General features: G+C 39.5%; 2 protein-coding genes across 3 annotated transcripts in view; both read left to right on the top strand.

Moving 5' to 3' along the window:
• The first annotated feature begins 194 nt into the window (after nucleotides 1–194).
• KIAA0753 (KIAA0753 ortholog) lies at nucleotides 195–21,164 on the top strand. Of its 2 annotated transcripts, none has more exons than XM_042830489.1 (18): nucleotides 195–451; nucleotides 793–897; nucleotides 1,919–2,531; nucleotides 3,802–3,908; nucleotides 4,190–4,252; nucleotides 4,963–5,178; nucleotides 6,252–6,462; nucleotides 7,544–7,773; nucleotides 8,264–8,433; nucleotides 10,132–10,221; nucleotides 10,432–10,519; nucleotides 10,928–11,011; nucleotides 12,274–12,444; nucleotides 13,204–13,285; nucleotides 15,107–15,227; nucleotides 15,402–15,626; nucleotides 17,296–17,409; nucleotides 20,815–21,164. In XM_042830489.1, coding segments are annotated over exons 2-18 (2,676 nt in total). In that variant the 5' UTR covers nucleotides 195–451; nucleotides 793–807; the 3' UTR covers nucleotides 20,816–21,164. The 2 variants fall into 2 exon arrangements, with proteins under 2 accessions (XP_042686423.1, XP_042686422.1); XM_042830488.1 differs by lacking the exon at nucleotides 20,815–21,164 and adding an exon at nucleotides 17,606–18,916.
• Nucleotides 21,165–21,242: 78 nt separating this feature from the next.
• Nucleotides 21,243–24,346, top strand: part of PITPNM3 (PITPNM family member 3) — a 51,032-nt gene continuing 47,928 nt past the window's right edge. The window contains exon 1 of the mRNA XM_042830487.1: nucleotides 21,243–22,002. Coding sequence (XP_042686421.1) covers nucleotides 21,819–22,002 — 184 coding nt within the window. The 5' untranslated portion in view covers nucleotides 21,243–21,818. The remainder of the gene's footprint in view (nucleotides 22,003–24,346) is intronic.

Below are 24,346 nucleotides of genomic sequence, written 5' to 3'. Positions count from 1 at the left end.
CGGGCCGGGCTCCCGCAGGGCGCGCGGGCGGTTGTGGCTTCCTGCCGGTGCCTGAGTTGCGGCCTGCTGCGGGTCGCCCCGGCGGGGTTCGGGTCGCCGGGCGCAACTCGCGGCTTTCCGCTGCCCTTCTGGCCTCGGGCGGGCGCGGGTCGGTGAGCTCGGCGGCGGCGGCGGCGGCGGGCGGGGCGGGGCGGGGCGGGCCGAGCTGAGGAGCGGCGGCAAAGTCCCGGTTCGGCTGCTAAAGAAGCAGTAGCTTCGGTTTTTAATTCCCAAGATCAAATCCGAGAGAGATAATTTTCTGACTATCTCGACAAGTAGCTTATATTTCAAACTCTTCTATTTGAAGAACGCCCGGTGATCGACGTTCCTTTGGCGATAAGGCACGAGCTTGCTTCCCTGAGCGCTGCCCTACTCTGTTCTCACACTTCTGCAGTACGCCGTTCCCCTGTAGGTAGGTGACGGCTATGGAAGTCCTGTAGTGTTCCGAGGGGCCGTAACGTGAGCCTCACGGCCTGTGGCGGCGCTCCTCGGTGTTTCTGGGAGTGTGTAAAAGAAGGATGTAAACAGTAAATGTTGCATTAAGTAGCAGGAACGTACTTCCCATTTTGCACGCTGCCTGTATAAAGACACTTGATCTGTTTCCTGTTCCTGTGTGCTTCCTCAGGTTGGTTCTCTATTTGTTATGCACTTAAGATTCCTTTTCAGAGATAGAAATAGCATGAGCATAGCAATAGTATGATTATAATAACTGTTAATAACTATAATAATGTATGTTAAAGTAACTATTTTCAGCATCAGGTCAATGTGATGGGACCAAGCAAGCCACCTTTGTCTGGGGCTCCGTTTACACCCACTACCCAGCTGTACAGGAATGAAGCAAAGTCTTTACGAGCACAGGTATTGCTTGAATATTTCAGCAGTGCTGAAGTGGTTTTCATTTGTGATCACTACAAAAAGATGAATGAGACCCATTTCCTGATGTAGGCCACTCATGAATGTGAGATCTTCATACTTGCTTTCACAACACTGTCACTCATAATCTTAACCCTTTTTGTTTTTTTTTTTCCCTGCATGGAACTGAAACTGCACCTATAAATACTGTTTGTCTGTCTTAGCCTCTTACTTTACCGCATAGTCACTGAACGTAGAAACTTCATTCTGTTACTGCATTTTAGCTTTCCATTTATCCTTCATCATGTATCTGTTACCTTTGTAACTCTGCTTCTCATATGATACAAATAATACCTTTTTATATTGTCATTACAACTTATTAATTTCATTGCTAGAATTCTTTAAAGTCTTTGCAATGGTATTGTCTGTTACATTGTCATTTTGGAGCAGATCTTTCACTGTGGGTGCCTACCCAAAGGTGTAAATATGTATGCAGTGTTATTTACAAGAATACCTACATGCGTAATTCCAGGTCATTTTGAATACTGACATTTATCTGAGTGGAGGGAATTCTTGCATGTGCTGGAGAAGTACCACAGTGACAGAATGCTGAATCACGGCCTGAACCTCTGATTGACCACCTGAGGCAAGCACTGAGTCAGCCCTGGGAGCACAGCTGAAGGCAATTCACCTGTGCTGCTGGAAGGGGTGGAGCCTGGCTGCACCTCTCCTAAACCCATTGAAGAGCTGGCTGCCGGGGGAAAGGATCTCTTGTGGAGATCCCTCCTTTGGAGTTTTGCGGTGGGTCTAGGGTGAGGGTAAGCACTCTCTCTTTTCTCTTTGGTATGATAACCTGCTTAGCCAAACTCTCTTGTGTATTTCATAATTATTACATTTGTATATTCATTGATTGTACAGTACTGTGATATGAAAGAGGTTTTGCTTTCCTTAGTGTTGTGCACTAGAGGTGCCTCATTCACGTAAATGGTTGTGTGTAACATGAATTTCTGTTTACACTTTAAAACAGCTCCAGTTTAATAGGAATGTTCCAGCAGTTCCAGAGAACTTATCTCTCAGGTTCTCTAACCCCCATCCAATTATAATAGAAAAACTGAAGTCATCTGACGATCAGAGAAATCTAGGTGGAAGTGATGACCCCAGTATAAGAAGCTCTGGCATGTTTTCAGTGATATCTGAAGAGAGACTAAAATGGGCTATTCATCTAGCTAAAAGGGACATAAAACGAAGGCATCTTGAAGAGCAAGTGGAACAACAGGTGTTTGGAGATGCTGTCAACAAATCATTGTTAGCCCAGAAGTCACAAGAGCAGATAAACAAAGCGTCTGAAAGTCTGGAAAAGAAAATTGGGCTTGAGTCTCAAAGTCAGCTGAAATATCACCAGAAACTTGTTGAGCCTTCCAAAATGAAGACTACCACCTCTGGTACAAAAGTATATCTGTACACACCAAAGGAGAGAATGCTAATACCAGCTGTTTTAGGCTCTTCGCTCACCCGTAATACAAGACCAGACCCCAAGACAACCGTTAAAATAAAGGAAAATAAAAATATTATTGAAATCCAACAGCTGCAGAAAGAACTAAGAAGTTGTGTCCAGAAAATTGAAGACCTAACTAAAAAAGGTGTAAGACTGAACAATAATTATTGTATGTAAATGCATGAGAGTTTGTTGATTTGTTCTTTGATTTGTTCTACTCGTTGTTTTTGTCTTTTGTTTTTTGTCTTGGATTAAAATCAGATTCATTCTAGATTTTTGAGAATAGGAAGAACAACTGGAATAATTAGCTAGGACAGATAATAACAGGGTTTAATATCTTTGAGTATTTGTAGTGAGTTCCAGTTCAGCTTGAAATGGCAGTAAATTAGTGGCAGTCTAATTAATAACCTAATATTGGTGTAGACGTATTAGCTCAAGCTTCTGACTGCAAAATGCAATACAGTGATTAACCACATTCTTAGCTGTGGAAAGAGTCAACTGACTTACCTAGTTTATAGGTGTGTGGTGTAATGATTAACGTCCTTTCTGACACTGTGTTGGTCTAAATATGAAAACACCACAGAGCTGCTTAAGCTTATCGTCTCCTAGCAGAACAGAGGAGAGAACAGGAAGAGCAAAAGCAAGAAAACTTACGAGTTGGGAAATAGGTAGCTTAGTAAGTGAAGGGAAAATTGAAAAACAAAGAAGATGATGCAGTGGTGATCACATGCTGTCTCTCACAAGTAGTCCAGTGCCCAGCCAGTCTCTGGGTAATGGCTATGTTTCTCCCTTCACCCAAAACTCTTATTTTTTTTTTTTATTGCTGAGCATGCTGTTATACAGCATGGGATATCCCTTTTTTTTTTTGGTTTGGTTCAGCTGTCCCATCTGTGAGCCCTCACAACTTCTTGCATGCCCCCTGCCTACTCACACGGGACATAGTTGAAACTCTGAAACTTGAAACTGTGCACCTACTCCACAGCAAAAGACAAAACGTGGATGTGTTATCAGCCATGTTTTAAGTTATAAATCCAAAACAGCTGTGTACATGTCACTGTGAAAAAAGTAAACTCATCCCAGCCAGACCCATAACATTGCATTGGTCCCTTTATTATAACTACCTGGAGGTTTAAATTTATTTCTAACTTGGGGCGTTTTACTTGCAAGTTTGTCATGAGATTAAGGAGTCATGAGTAATTTTGTGAACTGTATCTGAAAAGGTGTGTTGTGTAAAAGTATTTAGTCAAATATTAAGCAGATACATAATGTGGAGTTGAAGTAGCTAGCTTTCATTACTGCCCCAGGATGCTCTGCATAAAAGATTCTTATTGCTAAATTATATTTGTTCATTTGGCTTAAACAAGATTTTCACATGTTAAATTAAGGCATAAAACTTAATATTTCATGCTTCTCAGAGAGAGATGAAGAAAACTTAGATGCTGATGAACAGCACCAAGTTTGCACTCAAAGGCAGAAGCAAGCTGCGCGGTCGGCTCAGATGCTGTATGTACTCCAGCAACAGGTACAAGTAGCATTTCAAATTGGGATGTTTATTGTGATAAATTTGACAGAAGTGAACTGAAACAATCCAGATTAATGGAAACATGTCTGAATTTCCATTACATTCTAGTTTGGATCTGAGTGGTGTGACCGATTTCACTTAGGAGTGGTTTTAGAGATATGAGCATCACTGTTGAGGGGGGGAAAAATCTTTCACTCAGATGTTACAGTGAAAACATTGTTCATTTATAGACATGGAGCTAATTCTAACTCATTTTCCCTGCTCCCCCTCTTGATGAACAGGTGAAAAAAATTCAGGACGATTTAGAAAAACTGAGTCCTTGTAAAATCAAACATACTAAAAAGGTAAGATGGAAATTATCGCACAGAAATACATTTCATTTGGTCTCTTGCTGCCTTTGTTCCTTCCACCTTCTTCTAAGTCCTAAGATTTGCCTACAGTGCTGGTGTGGAAAAGACTTGGCCTGCTTTTAGGTGGTTTCTACTTCGTTCCACTTTTCTGAATAACGCTCTGTTCTACTCTGGTTTATTGTTTTTAATTTCCCATTCACGTCACTCAGTCGTAGCCATTCTTTCTGATTTTCACGTTAGTCCATGATCTTTCAGAAAGATAATGCTGTGATAATTGGTACTGTTTGGCCAGTATTGACTCAATATTCTCATGTGCTTTTCTATCCATCACTTGTATTTTCTTTTCAAGAAGAAAACAGATGCTGGGGGATGGAGAATGTCCTACAGTCATGCTTTTTGTACATTGGGATCAGCCCCATGACTTCATAGGTATAAAGCAGTAGAAATACCAGGAGTTACAGCACAGTTATAACACTATGCTGTTTTAGCTGAATCTAACATTGAATTTATGTGCAGTGTTGTGTAGTACCTTTAGAAGACTTCTTAAATGAATGTTTTGTTTTCCCTGAAAAGCGGCCTAATCTCCATCTGAATTATTCTAAATCTTGAGTGTTCATACATGAGATGTTGGTAACAATTCTGTGGGTAGTGTCCATACTTACAGAAACTAGAGGTACTAAAGTACATATGTTTCATTTTTCCAGTCTCGAGCAGTGTCCAAATTGGCAGCAGCGCATAGAGGAGCTATACGAGCCTTGCAGGCATTCGCCAGTCTGTTTACTGATCAAACAGGGCAATGGGTTCCAACCCACTACAAGGAGCTGGGCAGCCTCATTCGACAGCTGTCACTCTGTTCTGCCAAACTTGAACTAGATTCTTCAACTTCTGATGTTATAATAGATATTTTGATGCAAGTTGAGGTAGGAATAATTGTTTTGTTTTGCAGAATATTTAACTTTTTTTTTTTTAATTAAAAGGCCATATTTTCCAATAGATGTGCTTCTAATGTTCATAAAGAAGAGCAGTCTAAACAAGTTGCATCCTGTTCACAGGACAGACTGCTGCGGTCTGTGATGATGATGTTCTTGTCATTATTCACTATCCTGGTAGGATAAGGACTGGTAGTGATAGTGGTAACAGAAACAAGTTGTTGATTCATTTCCCATTTTCAAGGTTGAAAGAATTGCATTTGATATGTTGGTTAAGTATTAAATATTGTTCTGCTGTGCATCCTTTAGTCATCAGTACTAAGTGAGTCTTTCTGCCTCACATACAGTGGTGGGTGCAGAATTGTGTAGGTGGTAGCTACAATTTAAAGCTCTCTGCCTTTCAAATGAATTTTGTTAGTAATATCTGATGTTCTATGACATCTGTTGATACAGTACAAAAGTTCTGATTCACATTTCCTGCTGTAGTTTCTAGCTACATTATTTTTAAAGTAATAACCTACATAGCCTGAACTATTCTGCAATCAGTAGTTAATTATTTCAAATAAAAACAGCTGATCCAGTAGCTGCAAGATATTTTATTTACCTTAAAATATTATTCTAAATGTAAGAGGTGTGTTTTCATTGTTCTGAACCGTAATGCTTATGACCACTTTAACACTGGTTGCATCAGAATAGGAATGGAGGTAGAATTAACATTGTATTTCTCAATGGAAAATGTTTGTCTTATCTTAGTCATTTGTAGATTTTGTGTCAATTTATTTTTTAATGTGCTTTAAGTGGATAATTTTCTAGTCAGTTGTAAATTTAAAAACATGCAGACCTCTTCTTGTATTATTAAGTTAGTCAAACAAAGATGCTTCTGCATGAGCAAGCTGTCAGGACAAACGAAAAAACAACCAACCAACCAAAAACAAAACAAAAACAAACAAAAAAAACAAAGCCACATTAAATAGTTCCAGTTACTCAGAATATCTTGAAGTTGTTTTTCTTTATTACGTCCTGCTTACTGAGAAAGTAATTAAAATTATCAATATCTGATGCAGGATCTGATTTCATTGTTGGAAAGGAAACAAACTCCCAAAAAAGCGAAGGAATGTCTTCCAGCATCACATGGCGAATCCTCAGTGAACACTGTGACATTTCCAGCCAGAAAGCAGCTAACAACTCCAAAAGGAGAAAATAAGCCTCTCATCTTAAAAAAACAACGTAGACAAGGACCCAGAAAATCTCCAGCTGCCAGAGGTCTCTTGCTTGGTTTGTGTTTTATTACTAAATTGTTAGTTAACTTGCACTCTGCAGTTCAGTTTTTTAGTGTGTTACATACTGCTGGGCAGAATTGTGCAACAGCCCATAGCAGTCATCAGATTCATGTAGCTTTGTTATACTTTCAGTGTGTTTTTTTTTTTTTTTTCCCTAGCAGCTACTGTTAGGTGATTAACTTGCAGGTTTATATGCCTCTTTATGTTATCATCATCATCATGTTTTTATTTTTGTCTAGCTCCTTTACAGTGAGCTATGCTTGGATTGCTTTTCTACAATGTATACCTAAATGACGCTTTACAAATTAGTTTTAATGGTGCACACAGAATATATCTCATGTTTATGTTGAAAACACTATATGAACATATTCTCTTGAAATGCAGTCATTGTTTGTTAGCAAGTCTCCAGCAAAGTTGTTTTGTAGAAGAACCATTTGGAGTGAAAAGATGTACTAAAGCTTTGGCTCAGGATTGCCTTAGTTCGGGTAGTTTCTCTGCTTTTGAAAGATTGAGTGATGTGGCTTTTGTTCTTGACAATCCACTCATTTCTTCTGCACCCCAGTCACAGTCTCAGAACCTGGAGGCACATTAACTAACAGTTACACTGAAGTCTGTTTTCCACTGCCAGAGATTGAGATGCAACCTCTGGGAGTTACTTCTCTTCTTCTTCTACCTTATACATGAAAAATACTTTCTTTCCTAGTGTGTTTTGAAATAGTTGATGTCTACAATATTTTGCCACCTCATGAAATCTATTATTGCTTACTACATGACTGTGTATGTGTCAGTGTTTTTGTGTATGTATATATGTTCATATGTAAATGGAGAATGTGTTTTCTCGTATATTTATTCTTCGGTTAATCACTCTAGCAAAGACAGTTACTTTAATGCTTGTCAGGGAATATGAGGGTTGTTTTTTGATTTGTTTTTAATTTTGATATTTTTGTATTATGGTAGAGCTTTAAATGTTGTGGTTGGGTATATCTACCACAACAGGAAAGTTGGATGTAGACATTAAGATGATTCTCGTCCCTTTGAACTTACAGCTGAAGATTTCTTACTTATTTTTGATACAGATAAACATCAATACGTTGCAAAAATTTCAGCAGTTCAGAAGATGAACGATCACACTCATATGTTGCATGGTAAATTCCAGGACGCAAATGATCTTCCTGCTCCACAAAGAAATGCTGTTTCACAGGGAAGCCTAGAGGCACTAGTGAGATCTAGAGCTGTAAAAAAAGATCCTATCCTTCAAAGTGGCTCTTTAAAGAAGAAAGACACGTTATTATCTGCAGAATCGCAGGTATGCAAGTTGTAAAAGAATTCATGCTTTCTTCATCTTGTCCTCTGGGATTTGTTATTAGTGTAAGGCACTTTCAGACTTTGTACTCCCTCAAATATATTTTTTCTTCTGAGTTTAGAAGCATAGGCAAATAAGCAATGTTATTTGTCTCCATTATTTCTGATGGTTATATTTTATCAGTTGTTTTCTGAAACTTGTGTTGTTGCTTATCGGCAATCATTAATTCTGGAGTGGACCTCACAGTTTAATGGCCAAATAGAGCATTATCCTTAGAAGTGCTTGCAAAAATTGTAATAGCAAAATTTAAGCACGTTTTGTTATGGCACAGTTGTACTTGTCTTTAAACGAGTTCTAAATCCTCCACGTGTGTCAGCTGTGCGATAAAGTAAAGAGACATGACTTCCAAACAAATTCTAAAGCAGAATACAAAATACTTTAAAAATTAAGCAATGGAGATGCATGTTTTTAATGTAATTGTGTTAATTTTAAGGGCATGCCTAAATCTCTGAAACCAAGGCAGGTGCAGCCTCCAGGAAAGCATGCTCGATTTCAAGAAACAACTATAGCTTTTCAGTTAAAAGAGAACAAACGATTTGTTAAGGAGAGCAGCATACCCTGGGTGCCTTCAAACTCTGCCTTACCTCCTGCTGCACCTAAACGGTATGTTCGTAGTCTAGTGGATCCAGTGTTCGCCTAACTTTTCTGTGGAAACAGTACTGTATCTGTGCTAGTAAATAGGATGGGTTGGGCCTGCCTCTCATTACAGAGGCAAAAGTGGCATAGCACAGCTCACAAGTGGATATTTGTATTTTTTTTTTCTCACTCATAATAAAGTGGCCTCATTCACAGAGCATGGGGAAAAAAGCATTCCTCTATGATTTTCCTGGGTCATATATGAATATCATCTGGAAGTCGCAGGCCAAAACTGCAAAGCACTGACAGGCTACATAGCATGCAGAATGGACATTCACTAGCCATGCTGGTGCTCTGATTAAATTTTTAAGTTTATTTAACTAATCTGTTATTATGCTTTGTCAGTCCTGCCATAATGGTTTTTGAAACTCATCAGCTAATTTCAATTCAAATGGGCAGCGGAAAAATAACAATAGTATGTTCCTTCAAGTGTTGTGAAATTACTTATCTAAATGAAGAGTTTGTATTGGTGCCTTCTCTGGAGGAAGTAGTTCTGTCATATTAATCACGTAATCATAGATTATTCTGTGCTGAAATGCACATGCACAAGGACCATCACATCCAATGTCTGGCTCCACACAGGACCACTCAAACTCTGTCTGAGAGTGGTGTCCCAATGCTCCTTGAGCTCTGGCAACTCAAGGCTGTGCCCACTGCTGTAGGGTGCCTGTTTCATGCCCACAGAACCATTTCCTCACCCCCCCACCTGACGTTCCCACATTGCAGCTCCCTGCTGCTCTTTCAGACCCTGTCAGTGTTTCCAGAGCTCAGCACTGCCCCCCTGTTCCCTGTGAGGAGCTATAGGCCACCGTGAGGCCTCCCCTCCTCTAGGCTGAATAAACCAGAGAGGCCTCAGCCTCTCCTCACGTGCTTTGCCTATTCCATTTCATAGCCCTCCCTTGGTTACACTCTAATAGCTTTACATCTTTACATTGCGGGACTCAAAACTACACATAGTGCTCTAGGTTTTGTCTGTGGAAAGCTTGCTATGTCATAGAAGTTGTTTTGGACTATTAGAATTGCAGCAGTGAGGTAATATGTATTCCTTCCTTTTCCTAAGATTTCATTCTTTTTCATATTAACTTTGTTAATTAGTTCCTCTCCATTTCTCAAGTGCAATTTGTTGGTATGTCCCTCATTCATTTTTCCATCTAAATATTTTATGTTTTCCAAATGTAGTTAACCTATTATCTCAGCACTGCAGTGAGAATACAAATGTGATCTCTTGGTTCCAAAAGGAGAAAATATGTATTTTTTTCCTTGTCTGTAATATGGTCTAGGCTTGTTTATGAAAAGAATATATTCAGTATTCTGGAGACTCGGGTTCCCCACATTTAGTTTCCCGTGCTCTTTCTGGCAGTTGAACCAGAAGATTCAGCTGCTGGATCTGAAGTAGGCTGTGTGTTGATGAGGAGCTTGTCTATCTAGGCAGTATTTGCAGATAGCCATGAAGTTGTCTTTTCACCAGTAGTGTAGGGATGATTGAAGATCACTGGTTCTCAGATGAATTTCCTGGCTTATATGATATTGAAGCCAATATTAATTTTCTCTATAAATGTTCTCAAAATTTTCATAAACTAATATTCAGAATCCAGTTATTTTATTCTCCAGTTCTTATAATGAGCGTTGTGTAATTTTCCTTATGTAATTGTCTTGTATTTGAAGACTAGCATGGCGTGAAGCAGAAGCTTCAAGAAGAATGAAAGTTCTGACTGATCTTAACAGAAGAGAAATGAAAAAAGGACAAAAGTTAAGGTAATTACTTGCTCAGAAGAGCTAATAAGTGGTACCAGAACTTGATATAATCTTCCTGCTATCCCCACCAGCAGTATGAAAAGCTTCTCAACTTTCCACTTCCCCAAAAAGTGGATTTCTGTTTTTTTATTTTTGTTTTTTTTTTAATTACTGTTGTTATGTCAAATTTTAACAAATTGTCATTTGTTCTTATTTTGTGCGTATGTCCAGGTTGCAAGCTGCTTCTCCAACTCAGTGTGCAGACAAAGTCGACAAAGCAGTATGTGAGCACCTAGAACTTCCATTGGATAGGGCACAGGTAGTACAGTCAGGCTCAGGGCAGTATTTGAGGGGTACATTTATAAATGGTCAAGATAATGTTTGTTTTCAACGTAGCACAAGTAAGGAGTTTTTTGGAGAAACGTATCAAATGATTTATGTAGCCAGTACATTTTGGGACACTTGACAAGTGTATTTCCATTTCAGTATGTAGGCTTCAAGTTATCGTAACCAAAGCTGGCAAAGCTGCATTCTTGTTTTTTTTTTTTAACCATCTTTTCTTAGTAGTGAACAATCAGAACTGTTCTACACTAATCATAACTGGACTTGATAAGATTATTTTAATAATATAATACCACATTTAATGTCTCAGTATATTTTCTCTGCTAGTAATTATGACTAATAATACAGAAGGTTCATTATTCTAAGTGGATTTATGGTTTATTAGCAGATCAATATTTCCTTGGAATCAAACTGTCATTTGAAGGATCCTTCAATTACAAGACAGCTTTCAACTCACGCAGCTGAGAAGGTATATTCTATCTACTTGTCACAGAGAAAAGCTGAGTTTTTATCTTTGCCATGTGGCAAAATGCGTTTAGAAAAGTAGTGATGATTTTCTGAACTTAACATTTTCCAACACTGTATAGCTTATAATACCTTATAGCTCTCTACATCCTACCTGAAAGGAGGCTGTGGCGAGATGGAGGTCAGCCTCTTCTCCTGGGTAAGCACTGGGACAAGAGGGAATGACTGCACGTTGTGCCAAAGCACACGTAGAATCAGCTTAGGTTGGATATCAGGAACAACTTGTTCTCCAAAAGAGTGGTCAGGCGCTGGAACAGGCTGCCCAGGGGCTGAAGGAGTTACTGTCCCCAGATGTGTTCAAGAAATGTTTAGATGTTGTACCAAGGGATATGGTTTATTGGGGAATACTGACGGTAGGTGGATAATCAGACTGGATGATCTTGGAGGGCTTTTCCAACCTTGCTGATTCTGTGAATAGCGATATCATAGCATGGCATGGGGGGAATAGCAGGGCAGGGGAAAACAGCTTTAAACTAAAAGGGAGGAGTTTAGGTTAGATGTTAAAAAATGCTTTACTGAGAAGGCTGTGAGCCTGTCTGATAGAGAAAGGCCCAGAAAAGCTGTGGCTGCCCTAACCCTGGAGGTGTCCAAAGCCAGGCTGGAAGGGGGGCTCCACGCAGTCTGATAGGAGGGGGTGCACCTGGCAGAGTTGGAATGAGGTGATCTGTAAGGTTCCTGTCAACCTAAGCAATTCTATGATTCTAGTTGGTAAAACTGGACACAACTGAAACCTGCAGCTTTGGCCTAGGTTTACTCTGTGCTCTTCTATATTTATTCATTAATTTTGGCAGCTGCTGTGGGACTTCTCCTGTATGTTCTGTTAAATGCATGCTTTGTAATATGAGGGCCTTTGCTTCTTGCTCTTGAATCCTGTGTGATTTCTGAACCTGTGTTTAGGAACATAGAAACTGAGTTATGTAGAGAGCTTCATCCATGTTCAATGCTTTTTATTGGTAGGAATATACCAAGCTGTTTTTATTGATTTGGCTTACTAAGTGAGTGGAAGAGAAATAAAATTATTTGGGCTTTCACTGAAAAGTTGTAATGACATTTGGCTTCTTACCGGCAGGTGCTGTAAGAAATATGTGATGGATAAGCATCATTTTTTTCCCCTCAAAGTTTTTCTATTTCTTCTCTTTTTCCCTCTTTTTTTTTTTTTTTTTTTCTCCCCCCCATGGACTGTGTTTATTTTGCTTTTTTTGGCAGGTTGCAGCAAGTGCAGATATTCTGAGTGAAAAGGTACTGGATGATCTTTTGGAAGATGCTGCTCAGGAGCTCTGGAACATGGAGCAGTGTGAGAGACTTCAGGCTGAGAATCTGTTTGTGGCTGATGGTCCTAGTCTGGAAACAATGTTGCAAAGAATGGAAGAAATTGAAGTAAGTTCTTCAATTCTATCAATCTATTCAATCTATTCATTGGTCTGATAGGGCTAATTTCTGGTTTACTGACAATAATTATAATACCAGTAGGTATCTGCGTTCTTTAAAACAAGATCAGACTGGATTGTGGTATGAAATAGGAAACTCCTTCCAAGTCTCCCCTGCCAGCACAAAACTGTGTAAGAACAGAAGGATATTTGACCTCATGGTTTTATTGCTAATGTTAGGATTGGCAGACCTCAGTTTTTTTTTTTTTTTTTTTTTTTTCCCCCCATGCATTACTTTTTTAAACTTTAATAAGCTTTTCCAGAGTGTTTGTTTCTAATCTTACTACAACCTTTCTGTTCAGTTACATTTATCCTGAATTAGAACTACTGAATTTAGCACTGTTTACCTGAGATCAATTCGTAAGCTGAAAGCATGAAGCTTACAGTATGCAATATCCATTTAAGGTGCTTGGGCATATGTTTGAATTCCTTGTTGGTAAGGCAGGAAAGCCCATCAGCTGTTTTTCTAACTGCTGTTGATCTGAAATAGGAGTAGTTGCCATGGTACTGGCAACTAGTTGAATCTTCTAGTCTAGGATTTTGAAATGAGATGATTATATGTAATTTCATCTCCTTTTACTCCTTTTCAGTACTGCATTAACCCTGCAAAATAATCCTGCTTTGACAAGGAGAATCATGACCTGCTTTCTTATCAAGTGATAAGTGTTAAGCATGTGTTAATTGATTACTTTTATTTGTTTAAAAACAGAGATATCAGGAAACTGTGTGCAGGAGATTCAACCAGATTGTGTACAGTGATTCAGAATTCAGGGCCCAAGAGGATAAAATTGGTAAGTAGTTTCTTCAGTACAACTTACTTTCTTGGCGTCTCTGTCTTTTGAATTCAGAGAATTGAAATCAAAGTGATTGCATGTGATCATATATCACTGTTGTAATGAGAAAGTGTGAATGCTTCTGCATAAGGTTTACCAAAACCCAAAGAAAGTATGCAAAGGCAAGTTAACATTCACCAGTTAGTAAGAGGCACTCACGTTACCAAAGCTGCCTGGCTGGTGAGATGTCTGTGCCTGCCATAGGTGTAACAGGGAGACAATAAAGCAACGTGAATCAGTCTAGTCCAAGTTAATCACGGAAAACAAGGATACTCAGTTGTAGCTACAGAGTAACTTCTCACAAACAAATCTCTTGTAGGTGCAGAACCGAGAGGCAGTTTACTTGTGTTCCCAAGGAAATAAAAGTTGGTTTTTCTTTTTTTTTTACAGGCTAGTTGCCTGTTCAGTCCATGATTTGTGTTTTTGTCGTGCAACTATTCAGGCATTTTTGATTATAGGTGCTCCTTTGAGAGGAATGTTTCTGAAAAAACGCTTGTTTTTCTTGGAAAAGAGAAGGCTCTGGGGAGACATTGTGGCCTTCCAGAATTTGAAGAGAGTGTGTAAACAGGAGGGGCAACAGCTGTTTATGAGGGTGGGCAGTGATAGAACAAGGGGAATGGTTTTAAACTGAGGGGAGATTTAAGTTAGATATTAGGAGGAAGTTTTTCACCCAGGCTAGTGAAGCGCTGGCACAGGTTGCCCAGGGAGGCTGTGGATGCCCCATTCCTGGATGCATTCAGCGCCAGGCTGGATGTGGCTCTGGGCAGCCCGGTCTGCTGGTTGGCGACCTGCACTTCGCAGGGGGGTTGAAACTGATCATCGTGGTCCTTCTCAACCGAGGACATTCTATGATTCTATGAAATGCAGTGCTAACAGAAGGATCCATTCTGAGAACAGACCATTATTTTCAGTTTGCCTTTGTTGAGTATGCATTTGCATGCGATGCACTGCTAGAGTAACTTAGTTGAAGGATAGGAGTCTTTAATACATACCACCAGTCAATACGTGTTAAGTTTTTAATGTTGTCCTTTTAAAGGCATTTGTCATTCCTTAACTTAGATATTTTCTTATAAATAGTGGGTAGTGATTTTAGTGCAGTGAAGATTTTATACTGTAGTCTGTAATTGGAGTACATACATCTGTGAGCTGTTTGAATCTACTTCAGAAGAAAGATAGTTTATTTTCTAAGTTTGAAATCTCCTGAAGCTACTTTTTTTCTTCTTTTTTTTTCTGTTGGCTCTTTATGACTGGGAATTTAAGTCTAAATCTTGCAGTGTTTAGTGTATTCTTTCTTTATCCTTCTGTTTGATTAAATACAACAATGAAGCTACGTCAATTTACCAAGTTGAGGATCTGGTCACATACTAACTTCAATGAAAATGCGTATGAAATCTATCAATAAGATAGATAAAAACTTCCCCCAAATCTTGTTTCATTTTTTCTGTTTATTGAATTTACTGCCAAGCTCTAATATACTGCATTAACTTTTGAGTGATATTTTTTGTCTGTTCTAGAGAAGTATTCCCTGATTAAAAACAAACTGCACTTATGCTAAAGGAAGAATGTCTGAAATGCTTAGTTTCAATACACTGAGCTCCTGGATATCCTTGCTCGGATTTTCATTTTTAGGGATTTGTCAGCTTTAGTAGCTGTCCTTTTCTACCTGAAGGATATGCCTATGAAGGAAGCAAAAGTTTTTGAGGTCCTAACTGCATTAACTGTAGGCTTTTTATTTTCTTCCAAAGAAACAAATTTTAATGTTATCTTTTTTCCTTCTAGATCAACAAATGGCATTAATAACTCAACTACCTACATCTCCTCATTCAATTCAGATAACCAAATTAACTAGACAGATACAATCGGAAGCTGACATTTCATTTGAAAAAATTTTCGATGACAAGTAAGTCGAATACTTTGATTGTAGACAAAGCTGTGGTGCATTTCTGCTGTGCACGTTCGTTGCAGTGTTTGTATTAGAGGGAATTATACTTACTGTTTGAAGTCATTTTCTGATCTTTCAAAAAAAACCCAAAACTTAATAATCCTGATTTAATTTAATCTTTTGTATTTCCAGTGGCACTAACAAAAACAAAGAAGCTCAGGAGAAATTGCTGACTGGAAATAACATTCTGCAGCCCTTGACTCAGAATTCTGTGCAGAAAAAGTCCTACATTTCTTTCTCAATCTCAAAGCATATGCTCCAGAGCATCCTGGATTACAGCAGCAAATACAAGCATCACCTAAACCTTATTTTCCATGAAGCAGTAGGCAGCTTCAATCCATGGCAGATTGCTGAAAGGTATGTGAACTACCTGTGTTTTTGTAGTGAGTCTATCAGGTGTTTTTTTCTGTCCTTAATTCCTACCACAAGAGGGCATTATAAATCTTCCTATATAAAGTAAGTGTTAAAAAAAAAAATGTTTAGAAGAAACAGTCCCTTGCTATGCTGGGAAAGTCCTGGATACAGTAGCTTTATTATAATTTAGAGTACTTGCAAAATTCTGAAGATAAACTTTACAGAGGTTATTTTAACATAAAAACAATTGTTTATTAGTTTTCCTTTCTGTTATGTCCACTGTTGTCTGGAGGCCACTTATCTCATTTTTCCTTAAACCTTATTACTCTCTGTAAGGCCTTATTCAGTGGCAACTAAAATCAGTAAGATGCTTCCTATTTATTTCAGTGGCCTTAGAATGAGCACCACAGTATGTTAGTTATTACTCCTATAGCAGAATTTGTATGTAAGAGTTTGAAAAAGGAAGAAATGGTGATCAGGAAAGGGAGGAGACTGACATTGCTGAACTGGGTTCTGCTAGACAAATCAAAGAGCAAGAAAATGCACAGGCAGAGGAAACAGGGACAGGTGGTATTGTGAGAAGAGTGTAAGGAAGCTGCTAAACTGTGTAGGAATGGCATCAGGAAAGCCAAGGCCCAGCTTGAAGTAAACTCAGCAAGGATGCCAAGAAGAACAGGAAAGGTTTCTACTTCTAATTGAGATACCTAAACCAGAAAAGGAAAGTCCGGGAGGCTGTACTCCTCCTAGGGAGTGACACAGGCAAGCTGGTAACAAAGGCAAGGAGAAGGCTGAGGTACTTAACGTTTTTGCCTCTGTCTCCCCTGATGACTGCTCACCACACAGTCCTGAAATGTTTGGTTTTGTAGGAGGGGACTGGGGAAGCATGTCCTGTAAGTGTAACTGTAAGTAAAGATCAAGTTCATGACCACATGAGGAAGCTGAACATCCAGAAGTCTATGGGTCCCCATGTGTTGCATCCTAGTGTCCTAAGAGAATTAGTTTATGTAAGCCACTCAATGATATTTGAGAAGTTGTGGCAATCAGGTGAAGTCCCTGGTGACTGGGAGGAAAAAAAAAAAAAGACAACAGCACACCCATCTTTAAAAAGCGTAAGAAGGATGACCGTGGGAACTACTGACCTATTTGTCTTCTGTGCCAGGAAAGATCATGGAGCAGGTCGTCATGAGAGCTGTGTGCAGTGGAAATGTACACTTGCAGTCTGAAACAGTAACAGAGCATCTGGAGGGGCGGGGGGCGCCGGGCAAACCAGGGAAGCTTTGGTGCAAGCAGTGCACCTGAGTGGCTGGGAGCAGTGGAGCCAGGATCCACCCTTTCCCAGACCTCATTTAAGTACTGGCAGTGGGTATAAGAATATCTCTTGCTGGAGATCCCTGCTTGTTGCAGGGAAGCTGGATTAGATAACCTTTAAAGGTCCTTTCCAGCTCTAAGGATTCTGTGTTTCTAATTTGGGTTATTATACAACACTTACAAGAACGCAACTGTTCTGTGATAGTAGAATCTTTTCTTAGACTAGGCAGTAGAAAGAGAAAAAAAAGCAGCAATATTTGCCTTTTTAGATCACAGCATTGATATCACTGGTATGAATTAGTGAAGCTCAAAATCTGACCTCAGCCTTTTCCTGTTCTTTTTTTCCCCTTTCCTTGTACCTTAGTCTTGCAGAGGAACTAACAGACGAAGCCCTGTTTGATGTAGCAGCAGAGCTGCAGGATGTTTGTGAGGATTATGCTGAAGCTGTATTCACATCAGAGTTTTTGCAGCCAGCATAGTAAGTGCTTTCAAATCTGCTCCATTACTAAATGAATCAAGCTCAGTCTAATAGTTTTATCAGACAATCTAATTTTTCCTATTTTGCTTGTTTGTTCTTTTGGTCTGTGAGATTTTGTTCTCTAAAATGAGTTAAATCCAACAAGAATTCATGTCAGATTTTTATAGAACCAAGATCATAATGTTTTTCCTTTCAGGCTTCCTGGATTTATCAGGACTATCGTTGTTGTTGTTGTTGTTGTTTCATTTGTTTGACCAGCGTTTCAGTGGAATGATGTGAGCTGTTACAGGTGAATTTTGTATGTTTTGATAGGTATACACATCCATTTGTTTACTTCCAGTGACTTCATCCATTTTTGTGTGTAAGCTACTGATGAGAATAAAATACTGGGAAGGGGACACTGGTTTAAGCTATGTCATAGACTTAGCTGCACTGTGCCTCAGTTTTCTTTCAATTGGGAGAATCTCACTTAAATACCTCCCAAAGGAGTTATGGGTTTTAGTTTACTTCTGTCAAGAAAATGCACTGAATTTTTCTGATAGCTGTGTTGGAAGAGCAATTCATTATTGATACAAATCTAACACCCAGATGGAAAAGTGAAGAACAAAAACTGTTGGCTTTGCTCTCTGGAGCTTTATGTGTTGTAAAATAAAAACACTGTCTGACCACCGTAAGGAATATATGGATTAGTTCTTTTTAGGATGTGTCAATCCAAAGGAAGGATTCCCATGGCACAGTACTAAGAAGAGGTAAACTCACACGGGCTATAGACAGAGCTTGCGCTCTTAAGAGTGAAGTACCTCTCCTGTTTGTTTTCGAATGTCACTAGTACATTATGCACAGGTGAATCCTTTCGACAGAAGCATGTGATGGAAACTTCCTTTTTTTAAAATTAGCTTGAAATATTATTTAAACCTTAGCACCTTAGAGCTCAGTGATCCAGCCCTACATTCTTTAGTCTTAGCAATTCCATTAAAATCAAGAACTATGAAATAAATGAAAACTGTGATTTCTGCAATATAGTTGATAATCACTCTACTAGTTTGGGTTATGCCTGGAACGAGCAATAAGTAAGATTTATGGTACTATTCTGGGGAGCTCAGCCCTTGAGGTAACCCAAAAAACAGTATGACAGTTTGTATCCTTTAAGTTTCTTTTCTATAATTGTGTTGCTCTCATCAGGGTAAGTTTGACCTTCTAAGACTATTTTTATTCCTTCTTATTTGAACATATTTTATTAAAATAATTGTTTTTATTGAGGACTTTTACTGTTTTGTTTGTCTTGAATTTTACACCAGAAGTAACAATGTAAATATTACTGATGTATGATTTTGTGTAATTTCTTAAATTATAAACACCATCTTTTTATTTATGTAGTCGTATAATAAGTCTAATTTAAAATAAAAAATACTAAGACGTAGTGTCTGTATCTGCATGTATGCTCATGGAAGTATTGTCAAGATATTCTGTTTTTGAATAAACAGTGTGTCTTTCATAGGACTAAGCATATTTTTAGTTTATGGTAACTTCTTTCTGAAAGCATTTGGGACAATCAGCGCACAGCCTGGCAGCTTTGCAGGGCTCAGACTGCTCTATTTCTTCAGTGTAACGTGGTTTTCTGTCAAATTGTTTTCTCTGCTGTGAGCGGAATCCTTTGGCTGATAATGCCAAAGTGAATTTTTATTCTGAATGAGACTTTGTGGTGTTTGCGTGTTTTCTTTAAGAGAAAATCTGTGGAGAATGAAGACTTTAGGCAGAAACCCTGATTTCACACTCTTCAGTCCCTCCTACAGAACTGAACTGATGGACTTTGTACTGTCTATTTACAAAGGCAAACTAGACAATTCAGGATGTTTCTACACTGGAAATTTTGTAGTGGTGAAGTTTTGAGTTAAAGTGACTGTGTGTCACTGTTCTTAAGGGACAAATCAGAATCAAGCTTGTTGAATATTACACATGCTTAATTTTTGTTAAGATGTGTTCGTGGAGACTATATGGGGCTGAAGCACATAGAGCAACCATAATATCGCTGCAAGTGTTAACTGTGCATCTACTGATCAGTGTGTACTGACCATGCACTTATGGTACTGTCATGCATCTGAATTCATAGCTTCTTTAAAGCTGAGTAGTGAGAGACTACAATAAGAAGTTTCAGATTTAGAATGTTGTATTGATAGGGAAGAACAGATTTTATTGGAACCTGTGCTGTTTCCTATTGCTGAAGGTCTTTAGGAACAGGTTAGATGTCCAAAATATATTGTCTTACTTGGTACTGAGAAGGATCCCCTTGCATGGATCTGTAAGATTTTCCCAGGCCTGTTTTTCATTTTTTACATGTAATTTTCTTCAGTGTCAGGGCTGTGAAAGGAATAAAACAAACAGGATGAAAAAATTTAGTGGTAGTATAGATGTATGGATGACTCCCTTAAATGCCAGTTCCTGCAGTCACATGTAGCTGAAGTAGAACTGAGGTTTACGGGGTGGTTCAGAGTGACACAGACAACAGGAGCGCATCAGAACAGTTTGGCGCAGGGGCAGCACCTCGCAGCACCTCGCAGCACCACAGTGTTGGTGTGGTCACTTTCTGGCTCGTGCTGTGGACACTCTGGGCTCCTGGCTTGTCCTCCCTCCTGCTGCTCCCTGATAGGTAGCTAGGTGTTAAAGGAGCAGTGAAGAAAGTGGATGGCTCTGAAAACCCTCTATGAGGACCATGAAGACAGATCTGCTCATCTGAATTCCGTGAGCAGTTCTTGCAGCTCCTGAAAGCACACAAACTGCTCTGTAAATATTTAACTGTAGAAATTAGATCAGCATGCTTCTGGGAGTGAGAGGGTTATGGCAACAGTGTTTGCTCTACCAGTGCTTTGGAAAACTAATTTTTTTCTATTAATGCTGTACCTAATTCTGCTGCCATTATTGTCACTGTAAGAATGTAACTTGAACTCCTTCCCTCTGTTTGGTTTGTCTTATCTCTGAGTTACTCCTAGAGGCTAACTTACTGTTGTTTCTCTTTTGACTGCTTTTCTCCATTTTTTTTTTTTTTTTTCTTATTTTTTTTGGGACATTTTTTGAGATCTGATTCACCAGCAACAGGAGAAGGGGTTCTGTTCATAATGTGCATGTTAGCCAGATGAACAGTTCACTTCAGTATGTTTTCTCAAGACCTGTCCTTGAAGAATAAAGTAAGCTTCAAGCACGTTTCGTCAGCAGACCCCACGTTATCTCTTGCAGTATGTTTGGAGTGTTAGGTTGGACTTAGGTTTTAGAATGCTGGTCTGGTCTTAGAGAATGAAGCAGGTTGAAGGACAGCGGTCCTAGCTGATCATTTGTCATCTGTTTCCTTGTGTTTCAGCTGTGTGTCAGTGTCTGCCTGTTCTCTCTCATATAATACTTTGCTACATGTAGGTAAAAGGTGCACCTTGACTGACACTCCTACCACAGTGAGGAAAGCTGCTGACCACTGGGGCTCCTGGGCACTCCTGTGACTTTTTTTTTTTAACATGGAATGGAGACTGGGCTGGCAGAACCTCCCTTCTGAAATACGACACTGAGAAGAACTCACATAAATGCAGTGTTATTTCATTTCGAGTTGTATTACTTTACGTAGAAGGAAATGTAAGCTGGTATTCAAAGTTCAGTGATTACTTCCACCTGTTTCGTGGAGTTTGTTTCTCATGGTCACATTCTTTATTGTTTTATCCCTAGGAAGGTGTCTCTTCTCACTGAATAAACTTGGTCACTGCTGCTGAGCGATATTTTTGATTTTTAATATTCTTCTTTTTAAAAACTCTCTTAAGCAGCTCCCTGATTTGTCAAGGTATTTTTGAACTTGCATAACCTTTAAAGCAATTATTATAAGCCTGGCTGTAAAAATTGCTGAATTCAGAGATAATTCATGAGCTGTGTAGGTTTCCCTTAAAATAAATTCCAACTACTGCAAATGTGCAAATCTAGCTGTAGATTCCAGCTTAACAAACAAAAACAAAAAAAATTGCATAAAATTCCCACAGCATTAAGGTTGTTGTCAGTTCTTACCTTTTCTTCATTGTTCGTTTGTGGAGACTTGCACTGTCAGCCTAGCTGTGCCAGAGGCATACATACACACAAAGAGGACACTGATGGACTGGAGCATGTGTCTGGTGGACTGCTGCACCCAAGAGGGTGCTGCTGTTGTGGCTAATGGCTCAAGTGGGCAAGACGAGACAGTTTTCTAGTGCAGAAAAGGAGCTGGGTGGGTTCAGTGGATCCATTCCAACTCAAGATAGCCTGTGACTGTGATTTTGTGACTGGTCGGGGAAGCTGGTGTTACTGGTCTCAGCCTGTAAGAGGTGACCAGGGTGAAAATTCCTTGGTGACCACTGCAGCTTATAGCTGTATTGAGCTGTGTTCTTGATGTTTCTACTTAGCTTATGGGAAACATTGCACAAACATGTCATTCATTTCTTTCTGCGTCTGGGAAAACCGTGCGTCTTGGTGATAAGAGCCCACCTGCATGGCAGGATGTGTGGATGTGTACCAGCAGGAGGAGGGAGACTCATCGCTGTTCTGGGCCTGGGTTTCTGGAGCGGGCCGGCTCTCTGGAGGATGCTGCAGGTAGACTACGTGTGGGTATTAAATGGTCCGCCAGGCTGTAAGATTAGTATCAGAACTGGGGGAGGAAGTAACAGGAATAATTAAGAAATGTGTTGAGTCTGACTGGCTCCTACTCATCTGCAGTGAACTGTTTAATATAGGGAGAAATGGTGGGGTTTGTTTGTTTTTTTTTCAGGACATAGATAATACCCTTTTTTTAAATGTACTTTGTATGTGCTGGGAACTGTTACTGTTGACCCTGAACAAATGTAAAGAAATGTGTGATATTGTCATGCTTTGATGCCTGCTTAGAGCTGAAGTCTTACTTGTTTATAGATTGCAATATACCCAGAGTAGTAGAGAACTCAGTGGAGCTAACTACCCAAGTAACATCTTTGCTTCCTACAGATCTTTTGCAGCTTCACTTGGACTGTTTGTTACCACAGCCATAAAAGTATTCACAACAAGTTAAGGCCAGCCTAGCTGTGCCTTCTCAGCTGTGAGAGTGACTTAATTAGCAAGAGCAGGTCTAACTTCAGTCTCAGTGACACAGATGGCATGGCAGGATGGTGTGAAGGTCTTTATTCTGCAGGGGAGGGTAGCTACGGCCTTGGCTGCACTTGTTTCCACTGAACATTACTAGGCCCAGGCATTTGTCTGGTCTTATGTGCCTGATGTGAATTTCTCACAGCCATGCTTTCTGGTATCAGTCAGTGCAGCCTTGGTGGTAAGGGTTGTATGATGCAAGATTTGTGGTACCTAGGATTAACTAGAGCTAGCAGCAACCTGGCAGACAACACACCTAAGTCTGATCACCAACGCATGTATCTTTCTGCTGGAGAATTTCCTGTGCCTCAGTACTACAAAGTCTTTGCTGGAGCAAGTTCCCATCAAAATCTTCTGTTTTGCTTCTATGGGTTATGATTTTGTTCCCTTTGTTTTTTGGCAGAATACTTCTGCTCTCCTAGTTTGTTGGGATCTGATGTAGCTTGTCTCTTTTCTTTTTTTTCTTAATTTTGGCTGTAGGTGAAACATAAACAATGCAGAGAGAACTCTAAAATAATGTTATGCTGCCAAAAATTGCAATCTCTTGGATCATGGACAACTTCTCTGTTATCTTCACTGGCATGAGCAGTCACAATCACTGCTGCCAGAGATTTTCTCAGTCATTCAAAAGTAAAACAGCATAGTACAACCCATTTCTAGTGAGTGTCTGACGTTCAGCTCTACCACCTGCTGTTTTCTCTCATTCAATGTAGTGTCTTCTCCTTAGAGCTGCCTCTTGATTTCTCTGGTGACTTCAAGGTTATAGCAGCTGAAATCCATCCTGACCACTGCCCTCTTCTCATCAGCTGCTTTGCTTGAGTCTGCACTCTGAAACCCTATACCTGCTGTTGGAACTGTGTTCAGCATCCCCACTTCTTGAAATAAGAAAAGATTATTTTGTAACTTTGTCCAAACTGTGTGGGCTCTAGTGGACAGAGCTCCCTTTCTCTTACTTCGTTAGCATTCTCCTGGTTTGACCCTGAAGGCTGTTTAAAACAGATTGAACGCTGTCAGCAGGCACAGCTGAATAGAATCCAGACTTTAATTTAGTCCAGGAGATATCAGCCAACCGATTTTCGGCTTTTTCTGCATAGGTCCTTAAGCATGCATCCAAGGCTTTCAGCTTTCTTTGGGAAGAATGATGAGTGGGGTGACAGCACGTCTGCAGTGATTCCAAGATGATAGAGTCATGACGATGGAGAAGAATGCTTTGTAGGAAGTATATTCTTTGAGTACAGTGAACTGGTGTGATTTGTATTTAACAAAAAAAAAATGTTGAACAGTGCCATCAGATTACTTAAACATTCTTCTTTCAACAGTTGGGTCAGAATTTGACTTTAGAATGTTTTCATAGAGGCATTAATTTGATTAAAGGCAAGGATTGCATGTTATTGAAGGTGTGCTTTATCTGAGAAGCTGACAAGGAAAAGCAGTGTTATTTGTGTAACAGATACAGCAGCAGTACCTCCCACCCCAAGTACCAGCCCTTGCCTACTGTCATATTACACAAACATAGTAGCTTGGGATATATCTTGTAGTGTGCCATCACTGCAAGGTTTAAATTTCCTCTTTGCTATCTAAGTTGAAAGGACTTATTTTTTGATTAAGAACCTCTGAGCGTGGTGAGCAGAGCTTTGGGAGTGCAAAAGGGTTTGGATATTGACTCTAGTCGTGCTACTTTGCTTTCTGTGTCTTCAAAAGGGGGTACGGGACAAAGGTCGGGGAAATTTAACATTTTCCCTGTTCATGTTCTCTATACAGTTCAAATTCTCAGGGCATTTTAGAAGAAAAGTTATTCTTTCAGTAATATTAGCCAAAC

This window comes from Centrocercus urophasianus, unplaced genomic scaffold (genome assembly GCF_019232065.1).
Source record: "Centrocercus urophasianus isolate 14NV4802_14NV808 unplaced genomic scaffold, USGS_Curo_1.0 seq_33, whole genome shotgun sequence".
NCBI classification, from domain to species: Eukaryota; Metazoa; Chordata; class Aves; order Galliformes; family Phasianidae; genus Centrocercus; species Centrocercus urophasianus.
The sequence above is the reverse complement of the archived record's forward strand: the minus strand, read 5'-3'. Positions and strand labels throughout refer to the sequence as shown.